Consider the following 25133-nt stretch of genomic DNA (forward strand, 5'->3'; position numbering starts at 1 on the left):
ACAGAGTGAGACTGGTAAAACAAGAAATAATAAAATAAAATAAGTTCAAAATACTGAAAGACAACAGTAAAAAAAAATACAGTCAAAGACTAAACACTACAATGCATACAGTAAAGGGTGAACAAGGAAGTTGTACAAGAATTGAAAAGCGTTATTTTCAAAAGCCAATGTTCACTGAATTGAAAATGCTTTCCGAAAGCTAATTCTCACACTTCATGTGCTTTCCGTAAGCCAATTCTTGCTGAACAGAAAATAATTTCTAAAAGCAAATGCTGTCATGACAACATTTCTGTAGTTCTCTAAACACAAATAGCTTTTTGAGAGCAGAGCATCCTCAATCAAAAATATTTGTTGTAAGCCAAAGTTTAATAAATAAATGTCACCCAAAGTTCAGTAATAGAAATAGCTTTCTTAAACCAAAACACTTTCAAAAAATAAAAAATTTTATTGAAAAAAGAAGCAAAGTTGAAAAACTAAAATAAGGTTTCAATTGAATGTTCTCTCTAAATAGAATAGTTTTCTGAAGTCCAAAGTCCACTGAATAGAAAGTACTCTCCAAAATCAAATTATCTACGTGTGTACAGAAGGAAATATTTTTAGAAGAGAAGCTTTCTGAAAACCAAAATCCAGAAAAGAGAATAAGCTTTCCAAAAGCCCAAAATGACAAAATGGAATACGATTTCTGAAAACCGAAGTAGGCAAAATAAAATAGAATTTCTGAAAGCCAAAGTTGATAAAATAAAATAAGATTTTTGAAAGCCAAAGTTAGCAAAATAGAATAGGCTTTCTGAAAACCGAAGTTGACAAAAGAAAAGAAAATTTCCAAAAGCCAAAATTGACAATAGAATATTAAGCTTTCTGAAATCCAAAATCCACAAAATGGAATAAGCTTTCTGAAAACCAAAGTAGGCAAAATAAAATAGAATTTCTGAAAGCCAAAGTTGACAAAATAGAATAAGATTTTTGAAAGCCAAAGTTAGCAAAGTAAAATAAGAATTCTGAAAGCCAAAGTTGGCAAAGTAGAATAAGATTTCTGAAAGCCAAAGTTGGCAAAGTAGAATAAGATTTCTGAAAGCCAAAGTTGGCAAAGTAGAATGAGATTTCTGAAAGCCAAAGTTAGCAAAGTAGAATGAGATTTCTGAAAGCCAAAGTTAGCAAACTAGAATAAGATTTCTGAAAGCCAAAGTTGGCAAAGTAGAATAAGATTTCTGAAAGCCAAAGTTGGCAAAGTAGAATGAGATTTCTGAAAGCCAAAGTTAGCAAAGTAGAATGAGATTTCTGAAAGCCAAAGTTAGCAAACTAGAATAAGATTTCTGAAAGCCAAATTTGGCAAAGTAGAATAAGATTTCTGAAAGCCAAAGTTGGCAAAGTAGAATAAGATTTCTGAAAGCCAAAGTTGGCAAAGTAGAATAAGATTTCTGAAAGCCAAAGTTGGCAAAGTAGAATAAGATTTCTGAAAGCCAAAGTTGGCAAAGTAGAATAAGATTTCTGAAAGCCAAAGTTGACAAAGTAAAATAAGATTTCTAAAAGCTGAAGTAGACTAACCTCGGCATGATGCTCCTCATTCTGTTGCAGTACATCAATGCAGAGTTCAGCTAGGTGCATAAGTTCTTCCAGCTTTCTCTGAGGCGTCATGTGTTCTGCTTGCAACATATCTACACAAATTCACAACAGAATCTGTTTTGTCACAGCTTTTTTTTTTAGCTCATTCAATTACCCATATGAGCAAATATTAAATAAAGGTTGTGTCTTGCAGGTTGAGAGAAATTCTGCTGGAGTTCTCTCGTTTTACAAAATCAAAATCAAGCAACAGATGGTATATTGTATAGGTGATTTGAAATAAATGCACAAGCCCACATCAAGGAACAAAAAAGCATTCATCAAAAGTGTGCATATTAATTAACTTAATCATTTCACATATACAGTAACAACAACAATCATGCAAAATGCAAACATGTTTATGTGTTGAACAAACAAAATTCAATTATGACATGTTGTATTGAAAATGTTGAAAAAAGAAGCGTACATATATTAACTAATGAATTGTCGATGTGACACAGTGTGTAACATTTGAACTCTCCCCAACGTGAAAACATTCCACCAAACAGTCACACATTAGGCCATCATGCATGTCAATTCAAAAAAGTTGACCCACAACTCTTTTATTTGTGAGTTTTGTTGAAATATTGTAAAAAAAATAAATAAAAAAAGGGAAAGGGATTTCTGTTGTGTAACCTACCTGTTTAAAGATTTTGGTGAACGTTCAATGCTACAAAATGATGTGACCCCCTTTCTGAATTGATGAAATCCAAAAATGTTTCTCTCACTAAATTAAAAAAGCTTTACAATATTGCTATACATATAAATGAAAGATCCCAGAATGATGGTTAATTTGATTAACTACTAAACTCAATAAACAAACACGATTCTGGAACACATGAGGGCAAACTTTTGACATTAAAGACTCATCACACTTAAAGGGTGGTGGTTGTCTCGCCGCGTTCTGTTTGATATGGGACTCATAGCGACGTATATAACACGTATGAAAAATATTGTTTATTTACATGAAATTCGAACACGCGCTGCGCAACGACCACCGCGCTTTAAGAAATATTCCAAGTGGTACAACACACACACACACACACACACACACACACACACACACACACACACACAGACAGACAGACAGACAGATGCACGCACACACACACGCATAGACAGACGCACGCACAAACAGACAGACAGACCAACCATAAACAGGTGAGTGGGTACTAAAATTCTACATGCTAGAAATGAAAATAAATACAAAAAAACGAAAGTTATCACCTTGCTTGGCTTCCTGTGCACTCGCTAGAGATTGGCAGGCATGATATGAAGGGAAAAAGGACAAAATGGAGAAATGAAGAAACAGTGAAAAATGAGGAACAATATGAGAGTAGATCAGCATGTATGAAGGAATGCAGACGAATAAGAAAACTTGATTAGTTGTGAGATATTGAATACATTAAACAGAATTAGGATGAATTAAAAGTAAACCTCACTACTTACTACCCGCACACCACTGATGAACTGTTGTGCTATGATCAAAGTTCGTTTTCAGGCAAAGCTATTTTCTTTTGCATACGAATGTAATGGAAAGTATCAAATAAGACAACATGAACCAATCTACAGCAACATTTAACTGCGTTTACGTAAAAATACATGAATTATTTACTGAATTAATTACTCAATTCTTTATTTGGAAAGTCTGTCTATATATGGTAATATAAGTTATTTGTCAATACCTTGTTTGGGCATCCATAATCATACAAATTATTCATCAATACCTTAATTGGGCATTTTTGTCCACATATGGTCATAAAAGTTATTCACTGATACCTTATTTAGGCATTTCATCGATATATAGTAATATAAATTATTTACAAATATCTTATTTGGGCATTTTGTCTATATTCATATTTGCTTTATTTGTAGTACATCTCCAATAGAAGTCACACACAAATAAAAAAAACTTGTACTTAGTGTATGCTTAATCATTTTTTACATAAGTGTCTATTTTATTAGAGCAATTAAGAAAAATGTTAAAATAAATTATTGGTTGATTAGTTGTGGTAATAATTGGTAATGCCAGATCGAGGAAAAAAATGCGAGCACTAGAGATGCAAGAAGTGAAAGTGGTCAATTAATGTTAATTAATTAATTACACACAAGTGTGCAGCTGTAAATGGCAAACTAATTAATTTTCATATGTCATATATTGAATTACAATAGCTCAGCGTAAATTTCTCAACACTACTTAAATTTGTAAAACCAATTTCTTGAATTATTAAACCAAAGCAGAATTCAGCACTGCAGATGGAGTTTGTTGCATTTAGAAGAATTTAACATGTTCAGCGTCTGTTGTTTAAAATTAATAGAAAGCATTTTAAATCAAAATGGACCTGTTCTTTAGTCTTTATTTTCTAGAGGTTTTTATTTTTCACTGAGTTTTTAGTGATTTTGCTAACACAGGCTGAAATGAGATAATATGCAAATTACCTACTTAATATGCATAAACATGGTTCTAAAACTAATCATACTTGCACATTACCACCAAGGTATTAAATTTGATCAAAATCTGCAAAGAAGTTTTTGATATTTTGCTGTTAAAGTTCACTTCTCACCTTCAATCTTCGAGTACGACGAGACTCTTTCGTAGTTGACCAGGGATGCATTCTGGAGGCACTTTCGAATGGTATTAAACACTTCATCATGAGGTGCTGGGGTGACAATGTCCTTCATCAAAACCTTCAGAGATGAAAAAATTAACTGAACTGTTTATAATAATCATTAAAAATTGACAAATTTCAATAGTGGAAGAAATGACTAGTGGGTTGAGTTACTTTCAAGAAATATAAGTTGCTTTTAAAATGAAAATGAAGCGCTTACAGTCGTCATTTTATGTCGTGTTCGATATTCAATTCACAATGACGTATGCAACACGTGTAAAATATAAGTGCAAAAAAGATTTTTATACAAAATAGGAACAATGACTGAAGCACTTTTAAGTAATGAACAAATCTGATAGGACAAATTTTATTTTGCGTTTATCATGTTTTTTAATTTGGCTATGGTGTTTGAAATGCTGCCAGCTAAATATGTATGAAAAAACATGGTAATGCGACAACAACTGCTTACTGAAGAAGCCTAGCAACGATTGTAACATATTTTTTGCATTGTTTCATCTTGTCAGTGTTGCTGACCAAACAACATGAAACATTCTGACTTTTACTGCTTCAAACAATTGAGTAATTTTATTGAGTAATTGGTTGGCACTTGTATGAAATACAAAGTGAGGTGGTGACAACGCATGGTGCTTTTGACATACAACTTTCATTCAATTTTTCAATGTTTTTTTGAGAATTGTATTAAATTCATCAATGACATTTTTGTCTCTGACAAATAATAACTCACGGTATAGTTCACATATAGAATGGAAAACTCACCCTTTCTAAAAGTGATAATGTTGCCTTGAGGGCGCCCTCTGGTCTGCCAAACGGGAAGCAATACCTGATATGAGAAAGGAAGAAATGCCATGAAGCGTACAAGATTGTCGTGAATGAAATGACAGTGCAAGGTGTGACCAATACAGTCACTGAACACCTCTGTATTATCGTTCAGACAGATTATAATCACCTTTGCTCTTTGAACTCTAAGGTCAACTTTTGAAACAGGAAACTGTTTAGATTATTTAGGAATAATTGCGTTTAAGTTTAAGTGTGCTACTGTAATGAAACCTTTCACATGCTGAATGCCAAGTCAATTTTCGCATTAGTTTTTCATAATTAGATTAACTGTTTGAACATTAAAATCTTTCCCATGACAATTTTGAATTCACATTTTATGTTTGTGTGTATTTTTCTAAAATGTCTTTGTTACAAATCTCGCTCTTAATTTTTGAAAAAAAAATTAGGTTTATTTTTGAATTCGGTGCTGAAAGGGTTAAGACAAAACAATTCCATCTATTAGGTCAAAAATTTAACACAAAAATGATAAAAAAAAATTAAAATGTGTAAAATGTCCCTCTCAAAATTTGGAGAGAAAAAATTAAGTATCAGAGCTCTTTGTGAGATGAGATTTGAGACAATGTTCAAGGAAAACAATGACAAATTGCTCTTAGAGAATTAAAATCAACTTTGGTTGGTATGTTGGTTTTCTGTTGTAATATAAACTACATTGGTCATCTCTCTGTAAGTAATGTATTTTCGGCATGTGAGAAAATGTCAAAGAGAGGATTTCACTCGCATATAGAGATTATCCAGTACCTGAAATTTGTGATTTGGTATTCTAGCAGACAACGTAATCTGTCTTTAATCTCTTCAAATCTCTCTCTCTCTTCCTGCGACACAGTTCCAATGCCATCCGGCCTAGAAAAGATAAAAATGAAACGATGACGGGAATATTAACTTTTTCATCAGCAGACATTATTGCCCAAATTTTTCTTCACTTTTTTCTTATAGTCTTCAATATTTCTGGAAGTGAACGCTAATTTTGAAGCCAACTAACTCTATTTTAGTTAATTTTTTGTTTTCATTCAAAAAATTTGGCAAATTTTGTCACAATCCTCTGACGGAAAATGCAGACTACATACCAGACTATTTTGTCAATGAATTTGTTATGAAAAGGTTAAACTCCTAGCTCTGTTGACTGTCTTTTCCCAAACAAGCAGAACATAAAATAGTAGTAAACAAGTCATTGAAAATGACACAGTCCCTGTTAAATTTTGGAAAGTTCTCTTTGTGCTCGTCATATTAAAGCGAAGGGGTTGTCGCGAGCATGTCCTTGAAACTTGAGTTCCAAGTGGCGTATACAACAGATTGTTTATTTACATCAAAACACGTGTTCCGTGTAGTAGTAATATAGCCAAAAATAAAAACAGCCGTTATTCGGCCATCTTTGATCTGATTATGAAATACACTGATATGTATGATGTATGTGCCAAATACGAATGAAATTGGTACATAAATTGTGGAAATATAGTAGTAAGGCCAAAAAATCAGATGGCTGTCAATCGGCCATCCTGGACCAGATATTGAAACAAATTGTCATGGACATGCATCCTAACATGTATAAAGTAGATGTATGTGCCAAATTTGAATGAAAACTGACAGAGCACGTCCAAGATACCGCATAAAAAAACAAAAACAAGATGCCTGCCAGTCGACCATCTTTGAACCAATTGCGAAATAAATCGTCATGGACATGTATCCTAACATGTATAATCTATGTACCAAGTTTGAATGAAAACTGACAAAGCATGTTCAAAATACAACATTTTCAAAAAACAAGATGGCTGCCAGTCGGCCATTTTGAATCGAATCGCTAAACCACTGTATGTGCATAAGGTACAAGGCACATGCAAAGAATGAATGAAATCGGTCCACAGGATTCTGAAATATGACTCTGGGCAGATTGACGCAGGGACGGATGGACAAACACAGGAACTCACATACGGTTGGAGACATGTATCCTAACATGTATGATCTATGTACTAAATTTGAATGAAAACTGACAAAGCATGTCCAAAATACAACATTTTCAAAAAAACAAGATGGCTGCCAGTCGGCCATTTTGAATTGAATCGCTAAACCACTGCATGTGCATATGTCCCACATAAAGTACTAGGCACATGCAAAGAATGAACGGAATCGGTCCAAGGGATTCCGAGGTATGACTCCGAACGGACGCACGAACGCACAGACAGACGGAGACCGAATTATAAGTCCCCGTTTTCGGACTTCGTCCGAACGGGGACTAACAATGAAAACACTTAATATGTAAATGAACTCATAGAATATGCAGTTATTTGTTATAAATGAGTGACTGCATGCACAGCACATGAAATTCATCGTTTCCGAACATGCACTGCACAAGGACTGTTAATCTCTAAACAAATCTACAAGAGGAATGAGAAGAATGAGGGGTGCAGACTCACCTGTTTCCATGGATATGGGAGGCACAGAAGGCAAAGCTATAGTGTATAAGTGTAGGATCAATCATGGTGCCCGACTCCGCACGGTCCAGGAGATCACCCAGGTAGCAGAGATGCCGATGACAGCCGCGCACCCCATAGCGAGCACAGTACTCATCAAGGACGAATACCTGACCTGGACTAAACCATCCCTATGAAATAGACACACACAATAACATGAAAGTAACATATGAATCAGTCTGTAGCTCAGCGACCAGGATTAAAGCTTATAAACAGAAACAACTAAATCAGTACACATATTCAGTTATCAGAATAGTTGAATAGAATAAAAGGTTATAATTACTATTAAGCAGCATGTAACAACACTGACACCTAAACTGTTTGAACTGTCAAAACGAGTTTGTGTAGTCAGTGTTCTTTCTGTATGTCACACCCAATGTTTTATTTTGTCTGCCACTATGGCCACAAATATAAATGCATGGCAACATCGTGTCATGAAACCTAACAATTCAGTAACATCTCAATATGAATGCTAACTGTCTTATAGTTTCAGAGAAGAATTAAATGTTCATTGAATCAGTATATGCTGGTTGTTCGATACAAAGTACACTATATTTTTAAAATTATTCATAGTGGGAGTGTAAAAGGTAAATTTATAGCTCACACTAATATTTTATAAATTATTATTAAATAAATTATCATTATTCCACAAAGACATTGACCTACCAGACATGAGTACGAGTCATTCAACCTGTGATCTAAGGTCAATTTCTGTAAGAGTTCAAAGATACTAGAGTGGACAAATTTACATGGATCGGCAGCGATGAACTCATCCATGCCGTGCTTCCGCGCTCTGTCAGCATCTAAAACAAGCGGAAAACTTATTATTAAAGTGGTATTATTAACTTAAGATGAACCATGAATTGGAATCAGCAGATAGGGCGATTGTGAGTTACATGTGTTGGAATCTGATTTATTTTTTATCTGGAACACCTAAAATCTCCCAACTTACTACTCATCAAATTTTGATTAATTAAGTAGGCCACATTGAAGAAACGTCCATGAACTTGTTGACACACTAAAATGCTGAATCTACATAATTGCTCAGCAATTTTCGGTTGTTCGCTAATAATTTCTGACTCGAATCTTGCGAATTGGTGCATTTGGTATACGGCACATACTGCTCTATACATCAAATGCTACAAACAAAATATATTCGATAATACAACTTTAAAGAGTATTATCTGGCATCTTGCAAGTTCACAATGTCACTGTCATGTGAAAATAATAGGTGCAAACTTCACAAAAATATTTACGCTGGCGCCATTGACATTTTCATAAGTCAGGCACCCTCACAGTTTAGGCTAGCTTTATTATAAGAGTCGCATGTCTGAATATCTTCTTGATGTCATCTTAATCTAAATTTACATCTGAATTGAACTCCATTTAGATAAAAAAAATGTAACAATTAAGAATATAAAATGAGAACAGTTACCTCCTTGTAACCTAGATATAATGGTATTACTTTTCGTTGCCGTGGTAGTCTGTGTAGTCGGCGGCACTGGTTTATGTGACTGACCAGTTGCTCTGTACAGTGCCTGTACCCACAACTGCCTCTCGACTTCCTCATCTGTTGCAAATACTATACTATCACCCTCCCGCACTGCATTGAAGAAATGTTTTCCTCCTTCGAGGTCTAAAGTATGACAAGAGCATTTTAATTGTTATTATTAACACAGAAGTGAAAATTATTCACTGTTCAATTGACCATGAGCAGGTGAAAAAAGATCAAATTCATTTGAAATTGGAAAAGTCAAAGATATTGACACTCTCTGTTAATTAACATCTGCTTTTAAAGTTTTACTTTCTTCGAATAATTGATTTTATATGCTAAGTTACAGTATTAACACATCAGGCGGTCATTCTAGACTTAAAGCAACATGTTATAAAGTGTATACTTTCACCAAGTGTCAATGAAGTCAGACATGATTCTGAACGAAGAGTTACCAGAGTAATCAAATCCATGCAAAAATGATGTGCACTATGTTTTATCACTATCATGTTTAATTTAAATGAAATTAAGGTACATGCGGAATGAGAACAATTAAATAATATTTATTCTTTATTCATCTGTTGTTCCAGTCACTGCAGACCAATAGTTTTCCCATATGTCGTATATGAGTGGTTTGAGCCATATTATGCCACAGAGGCTGATAACACAAAAAGTTGCAAAAAATGTTAACGACGACGACAACGACAACAATAACAGACACCTGCTCATCTCTACCGAAACTCTCCATTATCATTCGAAGCATACACATCAAGTATAATATTAGATAATTGTATTCGCACCTATGACTGGATCTGTGTAATCCACCGTGTATCCATCAATTTGCATCATTTCATGTGGATCGGCTTTCTTCTCTCGGTAGCTACACATGGCAAACGTGTACTGACTTACCTACGAAGAAGACAAGCAGTTAAATGGAAGCCATATCGACTATTACTGCAGTAAATGCCACCATCCACCAAGAAATATACATGAACATGAATGAATGTGTCAGGGACATCATAGAAAAGCAATGCAGATACATTCAATGCTTAGAAGAATTTGTTATATTCATATTGAAACGTTTTCATCAAGGAAATATAGATCCAAGTTGAGGATACCTTACGATTCGTAATGAAATCAAACTTTACATGATTCTCTTTATAATATTTTTTAAATGCAGCTGAAGTGTTTATATGAACACTAGTCCACAGACCGAACTATTTAGAAATGGTATGTCCCTCATAGAATGTGCGAATCGTGAATTATTTGGACTAAGTTTCTTGATAACTAGTTATTGAATTGCGGTATACTTACTTGCACCAAGACGAAGAAACGTTTCTTCCATTTCTTCCACACAGTTTTACCCATCGAGAGAAGAAAGCTTTTTTATACATACGAAAAAGAAAAATATCTTGTGAGATGCATGATTGTGAAATCTACGCTAAAACTGTAAATTGAAATCAATCACCAGTGATGTGGTTTTGTTTTCAATTAAAAGAAACATTTTTGATTGGCTACCTGCTGATTTTTACATCACTCCTACTGGCATTTGCCCATTTGCAAAGCAGCCAGTTTTAGTGGTTGTCTAGCTAGCTAACATAGGCGTGGTAGGAAATTAGCAAACTTTGTCCCTAGTCTATCAAGTCTCTATTTAATCAATTCAATGTTTTTTTTTCAAATTTTTTACACACACAGTAAGCGGAAGTCAAAAATCCATCCAACTCAACAAAACATAATTCAACAAAACATACACCAGGCTGTATACAATTCTAACTTAGTTAGAAACAGGATAGAAGAATATATGAGAAAAGAAAAGTGGATCACCTACCCACAGTATTTCATATTCTGAGGCTTGTCCATTCGTATTGCAATTTTAATTTTAATATTTTCCGTCACATGTTTTGTAGTGTGCATTTTGTACCATTCCGGCGTTTTGGGACTATTTGGTGTCGGCCTGATCACTACTTTTCCAAGCAACGTATCGTCTATACTGAGAACGCCTGTACTTTCTGTGTAAAGCTTCACCTTGACCACCGGTAGTGGATGTGTTGTGGTAAAGTCTCCCTGCGTGTCCCAGCTACAAAAAAAAACAAAAAAAACGGATTATATACTTTTAAAATAATGATGACTAATGATTGGGTGAATGCTACGGTGGCATCAGTTTCTTAATCTGGAAAAATATCATGATCAGCGAGGAAAATATTTTTTTCCTTCCCAGATTAAAGAAATCTCCTTGAATGACATTTTATTACTAAACAAATACATATCCATGATAATATTTGAAGAAAGAGTACAGAATCATGGAAAAACGGAAATCAAGGAACATGTGTATGGCTAGACAAGGGCATATACTAGAATATTGAATTTATTTGATTCATTTTTTTTTAACATACTAATTAGTAGTATAAATAGAGAAACATTCACTAAATTTAATTTCAGCAGATTTTATGCATAGATATTTTAATACTTAATTTAATTTTACTAGTTTGTGGTGAGAACAACACATTGCACAGTTAACTCCACATATTCACTGTATTTTCATTTAGAGTATTTAGATTTCAGTGAAATAGAACAAAACTCTATATCATCAATACAAACAGTACACATGACTCAGTAAACGGTTCTAATCCCACTATATGTATAGCGCCACCAAGTGGTGAATATTAGATTTCTGCTGTTTTAATTAATCTTGATGTTTGTTAGAGTGCAATTTACTATCCCTATAATTTGTGTATCATTTGAACATCAATGCAACGCAATAGTGAGAAAATTTGTCAGTCAGTTATCAATGTTACTTTCAGACAAACAAACGGAGCTTGCTTTTAAAAATTGGAACACCACTATAGTAAGTTCTTCCCATCTGAGAGTCGGGAAGTCGTGGAGGATACAATTATTTTGAGCTGTAAACCACTCCAGATTTTTGAAAATCGTTTATAACAAACAATGTGCTATATTTGTGTTTTTGTTGTGCAATAAAAAAAAAACAGTTGTTCCACACAAATGGAAGATGTTCCCTTGTCTTAATTTTTGCTATTACAATTTTATACTGAAATTTCTACAAACTGTTTCCCCCATTTATAATGTACACGCAAGTCCAATGAATTATTCTAAACACATTTCAGTGGGGAAGTTTTATAGTCAAGGTGGGTAACACCTTGGAGTAAACAACTTTGAAAAGAACAAATACATACTAATTTCACTGTTTTTTCACTGTCTCAAGGGATAATCATTCTATGAAAGACATATTGGAAATAATTTTTATCGCAAAATAAACTGGCTGGTATAAAATTACATTTTATCAGTACTGGATGCTTGTCTGAAAGCAACACTACTAAGTGACTGGCAAATTCGCCCACTAACACTCTGCATTGGTATTTGAACACTACGTGTGAAGGGAGTAAAAGTTTCTCTTTACATTCATCAAATAGCTACTCAAATTTGAATTCATCAAAAGCAGGCTGTTTTAAAAATAATGAGCAAGTAAGAAAACAGATTAAAAAAGTCATTTTCTAATCAAAGAAAGCTTAGGAAAGAACTCCCATGGGCTCAGGGTATTGGAAGCATGAAATAAACACAGGAAATACTTAAATATTAATTATAAATTAAAGACTATCTTATTAAAGCATGAAGGCTGTTGGCTAATATAGATAAGTTCTTTGAGATGAACAATATTAAAGTTATTCTGATCCATATGAATGAAGTGAATAACACCAACAGAAAATAAAATAAAAATGTGTTAACAAAAAAAAAAAAAAAAAAAATTTATTATATATTTAGATGGTTTGTGGTCTGTGGAGCATACCAGACTATCCATGTACTAAAGTTTAATTTAAATATATTAAGCGGATCTTTAGATATCAGCGGAAAATCATAAATATTGGCATTTGGGGCTCAAGTCAATCATGGCAAATATTTTAAGGAGGAAACTGTACTTGTTGAAACTGCATCATTGTATTATTTATTGACATACTAAACCTGTTTTTTTCGTTTTGTTACCAATAACGATTGTTATCCATGAAAGCAGTCTTACACGCAAAGTTTCCCATAGAAAGAGAGGGAAAGGTTTTTTGTATCAAGTTCTAATTAAGCATTTCAAGATTTGCAGCCCCCAGGTTCAGCGATAAGTGAAATACCATCAATCTCAATTTTCTGAAAGTAAAGAAAAATGCTCAGCACATGTAGCATGTTTCCTGCCTTCACTTCAACAGGATACCCAGGTGTACTCACAAAAGAAGTGTTGCGAAGCTCTAAACAGACTTTTCGTTTCTCATAACCAATTGAAAAAAAAAAAAAAATTCCCTCAAGTGAGTCTCAGGCTTGAATGACTAAAAAAGAAATCACCTCGAGGTATCGGGGATTGACAAGAAAATAATCTCCCGCGTAAAATATTATCTACAAGAAATCAGTTCAGTTGGAGGAGACTAGAATTTCATCATGTGCTCGGTAAGTGGCTTTGATGCAAGAAAAAAAAACAATCATTCTCTGCAAGAAAGATAAGTAGAGCGACTTTCATCTAAAATATACTTTTAAATATTATTATAAACATCTTTTTATTGAAACGAATGTTTCTAGTGTAATGAATTTCTTTTCAGAATGTAGATTTCCATCAGAACAGATGTTTTGGTACGGCATGTTGCGTCTTTTGATTACATCATCTTTCATTCATCAGTGACGCTGGTTGATTGCGCACAGAGTGTTTGCGAGTCTGCAGGTGTCTGCAGATGCTACGAATTGAATCTCCTTTTATATGTCGTATAATTCACTGAAGGAATGTGGAATTTATTTGATGTTGTAAAGTTTTATTGAAAGCTTGCAGACTGGCTGAACGTTATGAATTTGAGCGTTTTACGGAACCATACTTTATAAGGACTCAGGGGATCGATGTTTGATGCGTGCCAAATTTACACACAGTTATCAATTATCGATGGTAAGCCCCAAAACTGACACAAAAACAAGAATACATTGTCTGCTGACAGGTGTTCTTGACTTTGGTATGTCCATGGAGGCTTTCAGCAGGCAATGTGTCAAGTTCAACCAACAGTATTCGACCTATTAAAGGTGAAAATGTTACAAAAATGCTGAAAAACCGTGAGTTTTTGCCTTAGTTATTTTTTTATTGGCGAAAAACTGCGAACTCGGCAAATTTGGTTGCACAACTTCCCTTTATCATATACACCCAGAGACACCGATGCCAGCTGACTGTGGCTAAATAGTGCTGTGATGGCAATGTACTGTAATTGAATCAAACAATGGCCACCAGTCGTCCATTTTTTTGTTCGAATCCCGAAAAAAACACAATGGGCGCCTTTAACCCAATATGCATGATCCTGATACCATGATGAAGTATCAGAATTCAGCAATGCAATTTTAAGGATCAAAATGGCCGCCAGGCAGCCACAATTAATCAAATGGTAATGAAAATTGATGTGCGTATGTAAGGCATCATACATAGTCTGCGTGTTATTGTTTCAATGTTGCGCTAAAAGCATGACTGATAAATGGCTATGGGAGCAAAATTAGGTCAACTGTCAGAAAAAATGCAAAAATGCACATTTTTGGAAATGATTTTTTTCACTACATCATTCAAAAATTGGACTTTTCATGAATAGTTGACTAATTTATTGTGCAAAAAGTAGTTCAGTGACAGCATAAAATAAAACCAAACGGTAAAAGAAATCAGATGATCTCATTTTATTTATATTGATTGTGAAAATAACATGAAGAATAAATGGACAGGTTTTATTACCCACCATTTCACTGCATCACTGCGTTAATTACGCCATCAATTTTATGCATCAATCAATCATCTTACCCATAATGCACTTGTTTTGTTATACCAGATAACGGTTTCTGGCAATGAATATCACTGTTGTCTACCGTGTCTTTTTTTATACATGTATATGTAAATTGAAAGCCCAGACGGTACAATTAGTGGACTTTTGACACAAAAGCCATTTGACTATTTTTTCTATTTTCATTGAATCACGACAATTGCAATTATTCTGAGAATTATTCTGGAAGTAACCAAGATGGCTCGCAACTTTTTGTCGGCACTCAGGCATTTACTTTGTACCCGAGTTGACAGTGTCACTTGACAGATGGCGTGCTATGTATGATTTACTATTTCATAGGGAAATGAACATAATGATTTGCAATCTTTGCGTATGTATTTAAAAAATAATCATTTCTTGTTTTAATATCTACATTGTATGTAATTCAGGAAATATTAAAACACTTCAAAATAACCTGTTCATATATTCTAATGAACACTTTTCATTTTGAAAAAAAATGCACTTTACCCTCATCTAGTGTGATAATGGAATGATTCAAACAGTGTCAATGACTAATGACTGTTCACATAATTCTTAGGATCGCTGTAATGTACTACCCCAGTATTCATCCCACGGCTGCCAGCAATGCTGGGAATGGCAATAAAGTTTAATATTGTAGATTCCAATTAAACAAAGTCACTTTCTGTCACTAAAAATGCAGTATACTCTTACCCCTCACATTACTATACACAAAATATTCCCGCGCCCAAAGACCCTCCAAACGGCAGCGTTCCCCCAACAGAACAAATAGAATAGATAGTTTTTTTATGTTTCAAAAAAGTAAAAAAAAATGACACCTTATTTTTCGTTTATGCTTTGACATGAAACGTATTCTGGGGAAAAATGAATTCAAAAAAGTTTATGAAATTTTTAAGGCGGAAATAAAGAAAAAGAGATCAATAGTTGCCGGCAATATTGATAATGATGCAACGTTGCGGAGTGAATAGAAAAATTGTCTATATTGCATGAATTCCAGTCTCCCTGTATGAAATGAATGACATACACCATGACATCGCGTCAATGATGATTTGTCAGATGCAATTTAATCACGCAATGGACAAGGATTGGATCTTGTCCCTTTCATGACATTCCAATTACACTTCATCTGACAACATCAGTCCCATTAGCAGCAGCTTTTTAATTAATAAACAACATCTTGGGTAATTTCATCTCAAATGTAAACACGTCAACATCGTAATTCATTCCATAATAATAAAGAATTCTAATCATATTCATTTATTTCATTCAAGGCTAGCGTCAAAAAATTGACAACCTGTCGTATAAGCCATAATAAAATGAAGACATTGATATGAAAGAGTAAATTACCGACAAAAAATTAATTGTATGGGGGAAACATGCTCAGTTCAATCGATCGCAAATAAATTCATGGATATATAACAAGCCATGCATGGCACAGTCCCCGTTAGTTATCAAATTTGAGATATATAGTTATGTTTATAGTAATATAGCTGGAATATAACCATGTCAGGAATATGATTTTTTTAACATTAAAATGATTGACATTTGTATCTGATCCTCAAACAAGTACTTGTCCATATTGAGAGATATTGCTCTGGAACAGCATTCAAAATCAGCCATTTTGAATACAAGTATATATATATATATATATATAACATGATGTATAATGAATATATAAAATTTGAATATAATCAGTCAAAGTATTTAAGAGATATGGCTCTAGAAGCCCAATCATTAAAACAAAATGGCCGCTAGTCAGCTATTTTGAATCCAATCTGAAAATAAAATGACATGCATCAGGAACCTGTAATGTCTAACGTGTGTTATAAGTTTGAACAACATCCATCCATAAATGCAAAAAATGCTTGATATTCGAGGATTTTTTTAGCACAAAAATAGCACACTTTGAAAAAAATCATCAAACCAATATATCCGTATATCTGTGACATGATGTATAATGAATATTAAAAATTTGAACATAATCAGACAAAACAAGTCAGAGATATGGGTCTGGAAACCCATTCATTAAAACAAAATGGCCGCCAGACAGCCATTTTGAATCTGATCTGAAAAATAAAATGACGTGCATCAGGAACCCGTAATGTCTAATGTATGTACCAAGTTTGAACGAAATCCATCCATAAATGCCAGAAATGCTTGATATTTGATGATTTTTTAGAACAAAAATGACAACCATTCGGCCATTTTGAATTGGATCGTCAAACTAATATATCTATAACATGATGTATAATGAATATTTAAAATTTGAACATAATCAGTCAAAACAATATATTGGAGATATGGCACGAGAACCACATTGATTAATACAAAATGGCCGCCAGTCGGCCATTTTGAATATTATCTGAAAAACAAAATTATTTGCATCAAGGTCCCATAATGTCTAATGTATATACCAAGTTTGAGCAAAATCCATCTGTAAATAGCCGAGAAATGGTTGCTTTTTATGATTTTTTAGCACAAAAATGGCTGCCATTCGGCCATCTTAAATCAGATCGTAAAACAAAATGATGTTCATCAAGGTCCTATAATGTCCAATGTATATACAAGGTTTGAACAAAATCCATCTGTAAACAACCGGGAAATGCTTGATTTTGATGATTTTTAGCACAAAAATGGCCGCCATTCGGCCATCTTGAATCAGATCATGAAACAAATTGACGTGCATATGTATGATATCATGTATGATGTATGTTTGAAGTTTGATTGTGATTGGTCAAGGCATTTCTAAGATACAGGTCCGGACGCACGCACACACGCATGCACAGACACATGGAGGTCAAAACATAAGTCCCCGTTTTTGGACTAATAACCACCCAATCAAATGAAACATTATAATCGTCTACAAGCAGACGTGATGTACGGCCTAAGGTCGAGGAAATATACTGTTCACCGTATTCTGGGATGAAAATGACATGAGAAGACCATTATCAATTTATGTGCAGTGTTCTGATCATCTTTTGAAAGATCACAAATCAGAAAATCTTGATTATTCATAACATGATGGCAAAATACAACAGTCAAATGTAGCCCAGTGTGGTAGTTATAAAAACAAAACTGTACGATCACATGGAGACAAAGTTTGGCTTTACTGCATAACAGTAACAGTCACGGTGTGTGCCATGTTTTCTGTAAACTGTTGAACATATTTTGTATTATACTATTATAATAATATTTTATATTATTATAATTTCCCAATAAAAGTATCAACAATCATTTAATTTGGAATCTTCATTTTTGATTGCATTCCACCTAAACTGGCAAAATGACAAACAGACATGAATGAAAGCATTATAGCGCCACCACAGCCTTGAGATCTAACTTGGTTGTCACCACTCGGTCATGAACCTCACCAGCTTAGATAATGAAGCATTATAATTAAATTGGAACTGGAAATGTCACTCTTTGACTGTCTTTTAATTTATGGCTTTTCTGCTCTAATTAGAGTGAGTCACAAAGGTGTCTTCATAAATCTTGCAATAATGAGATGTTAAGTGCAAATCATCCTAAACTGTCACTGTAATCTCCACTTTAGGGACAACAAAAATAAATTAAAATTCATAAGTTGACTCAAGTCAAAGAAATTTAATTATAGTGACACGGACAACAATAGTAAATTATTAGTAATTGATGTATGATTTCATTTGAGATCAATTAAATCATGCAACCACAATTTCAGTTATTCATTACGGCTATGCTGACTGAGTATTTTGTACTGTTCGGTACACAATATCTATGATTTATGTACTTCCTGGAAACAGAAAACAATAACAAAGTTGATTAAAAATGTATCATCCAATTTCGTTCTATTTAACACATACTTTCGATTTATGTTGTTATTAAAAATGTATGTTAAAGAACTAGTTTATGCAACACCAAAACAGGCCAATCTTTCATGAGGTTCTTGTGGTTAAAATATCTTGTATCTCTGAATACTGTTATGAAATATAAGATGAATACATATGATTCTCTTATTACAAAACTCTAATGTGTAATATTTGTTTACGTAGACCTTAGACGAAAATGGACGTCAAGATCTCGCTAAGAGCGAGAGCTACAAGACTTGTTCTTTGCTCCTTAAACAGCGTTCTAATCTCCTCGTCCTCGCATCTACTTGCTCAGATACTATAATTACGAAAGAAAGGAAAGCTTTATTTAAAGGATGGTGATCATCGCGACTATGTTCTTTAGAATTCATTGAAATATTGTGTAAATACAAAACCGCATACGACTCGCATGTGTTTAGGTTGCTATGTGTAGTATGGGACCCATTTCAAGTGCACATGTTTGAGACAATCACCACCCATTTTTCGACTGAATGAATCTCATGATTTTTTTTTATTTAGACAAGAAGGTTATCTTGTATTGAGATTGAAAGATCAATGCACCTTGGCTGAAAATGCAACAAAACAATACACAGAAACAGTAAGTTACAAAATTGACATCGGAACATTAGGCATACATATTACACTGTATAGAATAATCAAATCTAATCTAATTTTCATTCAACCTTGAATTTACCTGTCGCAGATTAAGGACAATGATAACAGGAAACAACATTTTCACTCTGAATGGCCCTGATGACAACAGTGTTTCCTTTCAGTGGGAAAGACGTCAATTTCTATAGAGGCTGTTATTATTATAATTTCATTAAACCATAAATTACTGACAAAGATTGTTTTCATTCCATTTACATTCTGCAGACAGTCATATTTATATTTAAAAAGAAAAATATCACAATTTCCTTCATTTAAATATGAGAAGGTTTCCTTATTCAAATGATGGATAATAAAAATAATAATAACAATCTTTATTATAGCTCTAAATTTATTACATTTCTTTGTTGGTTTGTAAATAATAAAGTGATAAAAGATATGGCAAGTATATTAAAACCTAACATAGAGTTTCTTTTATAAAGAATTAATAACTCTTTGGAGGTCCAAGCCAACTTTTTGTCAACAAAATAAACCAACATCTTCTTTATTTTGACCAAGATCTGAAGCCAAGAAAAAGTGACGCTCATTTGGTCCAGAATTAACAATCCAGGCTCATGTACAGGAACATGAAACAAATCATCTTAAGTATCTTAACATGTATAATGTTTATATCAAATTTGAAAACTGACAAATCCTGTCCAAGGATAAAAAAAAAACAAGATGGATGCCAGTCGGCCATCTTTGATCTAATTATGGAACAAACTGACATGAACATTTATTTCAATATGTATGATGTATGTGCCAAATATGATTAAAAATGGTTACTAAGCCTTGGCGATATAGTAGTATGGTCAAAAAGCAAATTTGAACAAAAACTGACAAAATATGCATAAGATACCACATTTTTAAAAAACAAAATCGTTGCCAGTTGGCCATCTTTGATCCGATCGCGAAACCAATCGTCATATACCTATATCATAACATATATAATGTATGTACCTACCGGGGTCATACGAACAAAAACTGAGGAAGCATACATAAGATACCACATTTTCAAAAAACAAAATGGCTGCCAAATGGCTATCATAAATCCGATCGTGAAATGAACCATCATAGACATGTATCCTAACATGTATAATGTCTGTACCAAATTTGAACAAAAACTGACAAAGCATGCATAAGGTACCACATTTTCAAAAAAAACGCTACATGGGCATATGTTCCAGATAAAGTACTAGGCACATTCAAAGAATGAACAGATTTGGTGCACAGGGTTCTGAAATATGACTCTGCATGGACAGATGGAGACCAAACTATAAGTCCCCATTTCGAACTTTGTTCGAATGAGAATTAAAAACATATTGAAAACCACAAAAATTTACAAAATGCCGCAGCTACAGGTTGGTGGTGAAAATGATGACGTTTTTGATATGCATGTTTGATCAATAATCATATACTGATTGGAATATCAATTATTAATATGTAATTCATATCATTAATGAATTTTGTATTTAGAATAATTCAAAATAAACGTGATAATAATACCAATAACACTTTAAAGTATAACGCAGCTTTATCATCACCATAAAACGCATAATGGAGTCTTTTTGTATCGATAATAATACAATCGCATTGTTAATCATTCAAATTTCGACAATGGAAATTATTATGATTTTGATTATTCAAGATCCTTCATAATTACAAAATTTCTCCAAATTTATTGCAAACCCATCATTAGGACACCAGTGAAAAGCTACCAAATATAAAAAGCCTTCTTGAATCGAGAACATTTGTGGTACACAGTATTTTCATAGTTGTGTTTCAAAACCAGTGATGCAAATTTAATGTAGTTTTAGTCGTAGCAAATACAGTATTACTTACCCAGTGACTCGACTACTAATTAGTGATAACATGCCTTGTTGAAGATTTGTAAATTATTTGTTGCTTGTAGTTATTTTTAGAATAATCTTTCAAAGATGTTTAATTATTTAAAGATTCTCTTGCATATCTATAGCACTGTATTCTGCGACAGGATTTGGAAACATCTACCAAGAATAGTACAAACTTATTTTTTTTCTATTCATACGAAACATTCAGTGACAAAGCCGAGCATGGTGCCATGTGTATCGTGACAATTTCTGCTGCAATACTTTAAACTCTTGCAGTGATGATTGAAAAATGATTTCACGATTTAATACAAAGGACGTTAGAAAGGCTGGAATTTCGTTAAAGTTACTGTGTTTTTAACTAAATTATTTTCTCACGCCTGTATGTGTCTGACATACAGATGGGGAAGTAAGGCAGACTGACTGACTGACTGACTGACTGACTGACTGACTGACTGACTGACTGACTGACTGACTGACTGACTGACTGACAGACTGACAGACTGACTGACTGACTGACTGACTGACTGGCTTTAAAGCTACAATCATTGAGTTCATTTTATGGATACTCTGGCCTCTCCAAACAATACTTCAATTACTTGGCCGAATAAATAATAATACTTATAATAATTTATCACTTACCATGGTTTACTCGCTTCGGCTTGGTCTGTTTGTAGTTTCTCTCCTCCATCAACTTCCATAGTACAATATACTATTCTATTGGCTGAGAGTTTTAACCCTTGTACCTCCATGACAACGACCTATTAAACAACAATGAAGAAAGAAATTTTAAAATAAAAAAATCATATAAAAAAAATCCTTGTTCATTGCAAATGCAACAAGCCATGCATGGCACAGTCCCCGTTAGTTATCAAATTTAAGATATAAAGTTTTGTTTATAGTAATATAGCTGGAATATAAACATGTCAGGAATATGATGATTGTTTAACATTTAAATGATTGACATTTGTATCTGATCGTCAAATGAGTATTGAGAGATATTGCTCTGGAACAGCATTAATTAAAACAAAATCAGCCATTATGAATATATGTACAATGAATATATAAAATTTGAACATAGTCAAAGCATGTCAGAGATATGGCTCTAGAAGCCCATTCATTAAAACAAAATGGCCACTAGTCAGCCATTCAGAATCCGATCTAAAAAATAAAACAAGTTTTTTAGCACAAAAATAGCCACCATTAGGCCACTTTGAAAAGGATCGTCAAACCAATATATCAGTATATCTGTGACATGATGTATAACGAATAAAATTTCTTCTTTTTTTTTGACTGGCTTTACTATATATTATCACTTTTTTGTACCACAAAAGGAAGATTGAACACAGGCGTCACAATGCTACACTTCTATTGTAATTTCCCTCATATTGAAAACTTTTTTCAAAACTGTTTTTCATTACCATACCCAGCTCCAATAATTGTGTTTTTAAAAGCATGGCAATCCAGCACCCCCTCAAAAAAATCATCAAAATGACAATTTTCACTCACCATGTGCCAGTTTCAAGAAAATATCATGTCTCTTTGTTATTTAAACACTCGTACAATGAAACAAGTAGAAATTCACACATTTTATTACAATGTTATCCATGTACCATCAGAATTTATAATATCAAAATTATTATGGTCTGTGGAAAAACAATCAAAGTCAAATCAAGACTTTAAAAATTATTTTTGCTGTTGAATGTTTACAATCTTATGCAAAATCTTGATGCAAAACAATTTTGGCCATAATATTTCATTGCATGACTTGATCTGGAGCAACGTTCCCTGACAGGTGAAGTCTGTTATTAACTAATAAGAATCGCAGTTCTCCAGGAATTTTCAAATATTGACAGCATTTTTTTAATGCAATGCTAAAGGTGAATTACCGATTGCGTTCTCTTGGCACTGATTTTGGCGAACATAGAGTGATTTTTGTTTAAAAAAAAATTTGATTTGCAATTCCAAAAGTGGAAGAAGAATTTAACACATTTAAACATGCATTTGATGACGTAGTCAACAGACCTAGCGCAACCTCTGATATGGTCAACAAAAAAACAAAACAATAAACACACACACACATACTGTGGCTATGGGTTAGTTGTTGGTTACATCTTACCTCCAGTGTGAATGACAAAACTACATCCGATTTTGAAAGTGTCGGTTCAGAGTCCTCGGTGACTTCCATCATGGATACCGCAGTGTTCTGTGCCCTGTGTTACGAGTGAGTTCAACGTGCATATACAATCAAGCCAACATTAGAATCATGTACATTCAAGAACCAAGAAAGATTGGTAAGTAAGTTAACCAAACACTGCTATATATTTTGATTTCACTCGCAATTCTTTGTAGACGACAAATAGCAAAATATAAATCATCAATACATTCGTTTAGGGTTACTTTGCAACAAGGCAGGGTTATGCTTTATGTCTCTGCGGAAAGCACATGCATAATGACAGACATGCAGCTTAAGGAACAAGACTATTACATACAAAGTAGTGGTTATGAACACATTCACAGAAAAACAAGAAGAAGAAAGAAACACCCAACAGAAATGAAATTTCCACACAATTTGTGTTATTCAGCATCAGTATCCACACCCTCACCCGAAAAATGACACAGTCCACTTTAGAAGCATGTAGCACTGGGGATATTTCTTTTAATTCCAACCACTAGAGGGCACTCTGACAATCACAAGAGGGCGCTGTTTCCTTAACTGTGACAATACCTGCAGCAATAAGGTACACATGATGGAACAGTGAAGTTTGGGTGTATACTGACCTCTTGAGTTTTTGTATGGAATACTTTGAGTCTGTGTTTCCTTTAGAGACAGGCAGGCTTTCAAGATTCGCCATAAGTAAATTCACCGCTGACCTGAGTTCTTCCACGTACATTCCTTCCATTTCTTTCACAATAAATTTCGGACCATGTCGTGTCTGTCACAAATGTTAGTTGCAAAAGATTAATTAACTCATGCACAACTTAAATTTCTCACTAACACATATTAGCAAGGATTTTTGTTATGAACCTCATTAATCCGATATAGCCTAGAAATATTTTATGATTTGTCTATGGCGTCCCTATTAAGTAAGCAGGGATTTGTGATAGATGCCCCTCAGCCTATAATGTACTCAGTCTCGTAGTTATAAGTATCCCTATGTAGATGGTGATTTGTCTTCAGTGTCCCTAGGTAAGTGGTACTTTGTTATTTAGTTATCATTACCCCCCTCCCCCCAATACAAATAGCTTTTTATTTTCACTTATCTGAGGTATGTATGGGTATCTCTAGAGGTACTTTGCGAGTTGTCCTGCGAGTCGCCAAAAGTCGCATGAAGGCATTCTGCGAGTCGAGTCAAGCCACTTTGCAATGTGTCCTGCGAGTCGCCAAAAGTCGAATGAAGGCATTCTACTAGTCGAGTCATGCCACTTTGCGAGATTTCCTACGAGTCGCCAAAAGTCGAATGAAAGCATTCTGCTAGTCGAGTCAAGCGCACTTTTCAAGTTTTCTTACGAGTCGATGGTAAGCACAAACTGAAAAATTTGCGTTCTCAAAGACAGACCGGAACAGGATGTCGGTAGAAGACAAAAGATTTTTGTGTTAGCGTAGGAAAATTAAGTTCGCCAGCGTCGGGGAAAACAGAGGTGTTAATTCATTGTCTATTCTTGTTTGTGATTGGTCCCTGGTCCAGACAACGTTTGGGAGATCGTGATGGGCTTCATTTTTTAGACCGACGTCATGTCCTTCGTTCAGCATTCAAAAGCGAGAAAAACACCATGTATGTGTGAATAGCTGACTAGCAGCTACGGGGATTGGAGTGGCTGGCAACTACTGGTTAAGGAGGACATGGACCATCTGCCTACATCTATAGCATCAAAGAATAACGCCAGTGTTCATTCGTACACTTTGGTGGAACTTTGTTTTTTAGTCTTAAAATAACGAAAGGGTACCTCGACGATAAC

General features: G+C 34.1%; 1 protein-coding gene across 2 annotated transcripts in view; it reads right to left on the reverse strand.

Moving 5' to 3' along the window:
- The window catches only part of LOC100372028 (calcium-dependent secretion activator 1-like), a 76880-nt gene that overhangs the window by 12428 nt on the left and 39319 nt on the right, over positions 1-25133 (reverse strand). For both annotated transcript variants that reach the window (XM_085496824.1, XM_078010913.2), the window contains exons 3-16: positions 23955-24109; positions 23293-23386; positions 21816-21934; positions 10852-11100; positions 10338-10404; positions 9824-9932; positions 8967-9167; positions 8198-8334; positions 7475-7662; positions 5805-5906; positions 4986-5049; positions 4164-4287; positions 2827-2850; positions 1546-1655 (exon numbers count right to left, since the gene is read on the reverse strand). In XM_085496824.1, the coding sequence (XP_085352950.1) occupies positions 1546-1655; positions 2827-2850; positions 4164-4287; positions 4986-5049; positions 5805-5906; positions 7475-7662; positions 8198-8334; positions 8967-9167; positions 9824-9932; positions 10338-10404; positions 10852-11100; positions 21816-21934; positions 23293-23386; positions 23955-24109 (1743 nt within the window). The remainder of the gene's footprint in view (positions 1-1545; positions 1656-2826; positions 2851-4163; positions 4288-4985; positions 5050-5804; positions 5907-7474; positions 7663-8197; positions 8335-8966; positions 9168-9823; positions 9933-10337; positions 10405-10851; positions 11101-21815; positions 21935-23292; positions 23387-23954; positions 24110-25133) is intronic.

The sequence above is a fragment of the Saccoglossus kowalevskii genome, chromosome 3 (genome assembly GCF_978046115.1).
Source record: "Saccoglossus kowalevskii chromosome 3, keSacKowa6.1, whole genome shotgun sequence".
In the NCBI taxonomy this organism is placed as follows: Eukaryota; Metazoa; Hemichordata; class Enteropneusta; family Harrimaniidae; genus Saccoglossus; species Saccoglossus kowalevskii.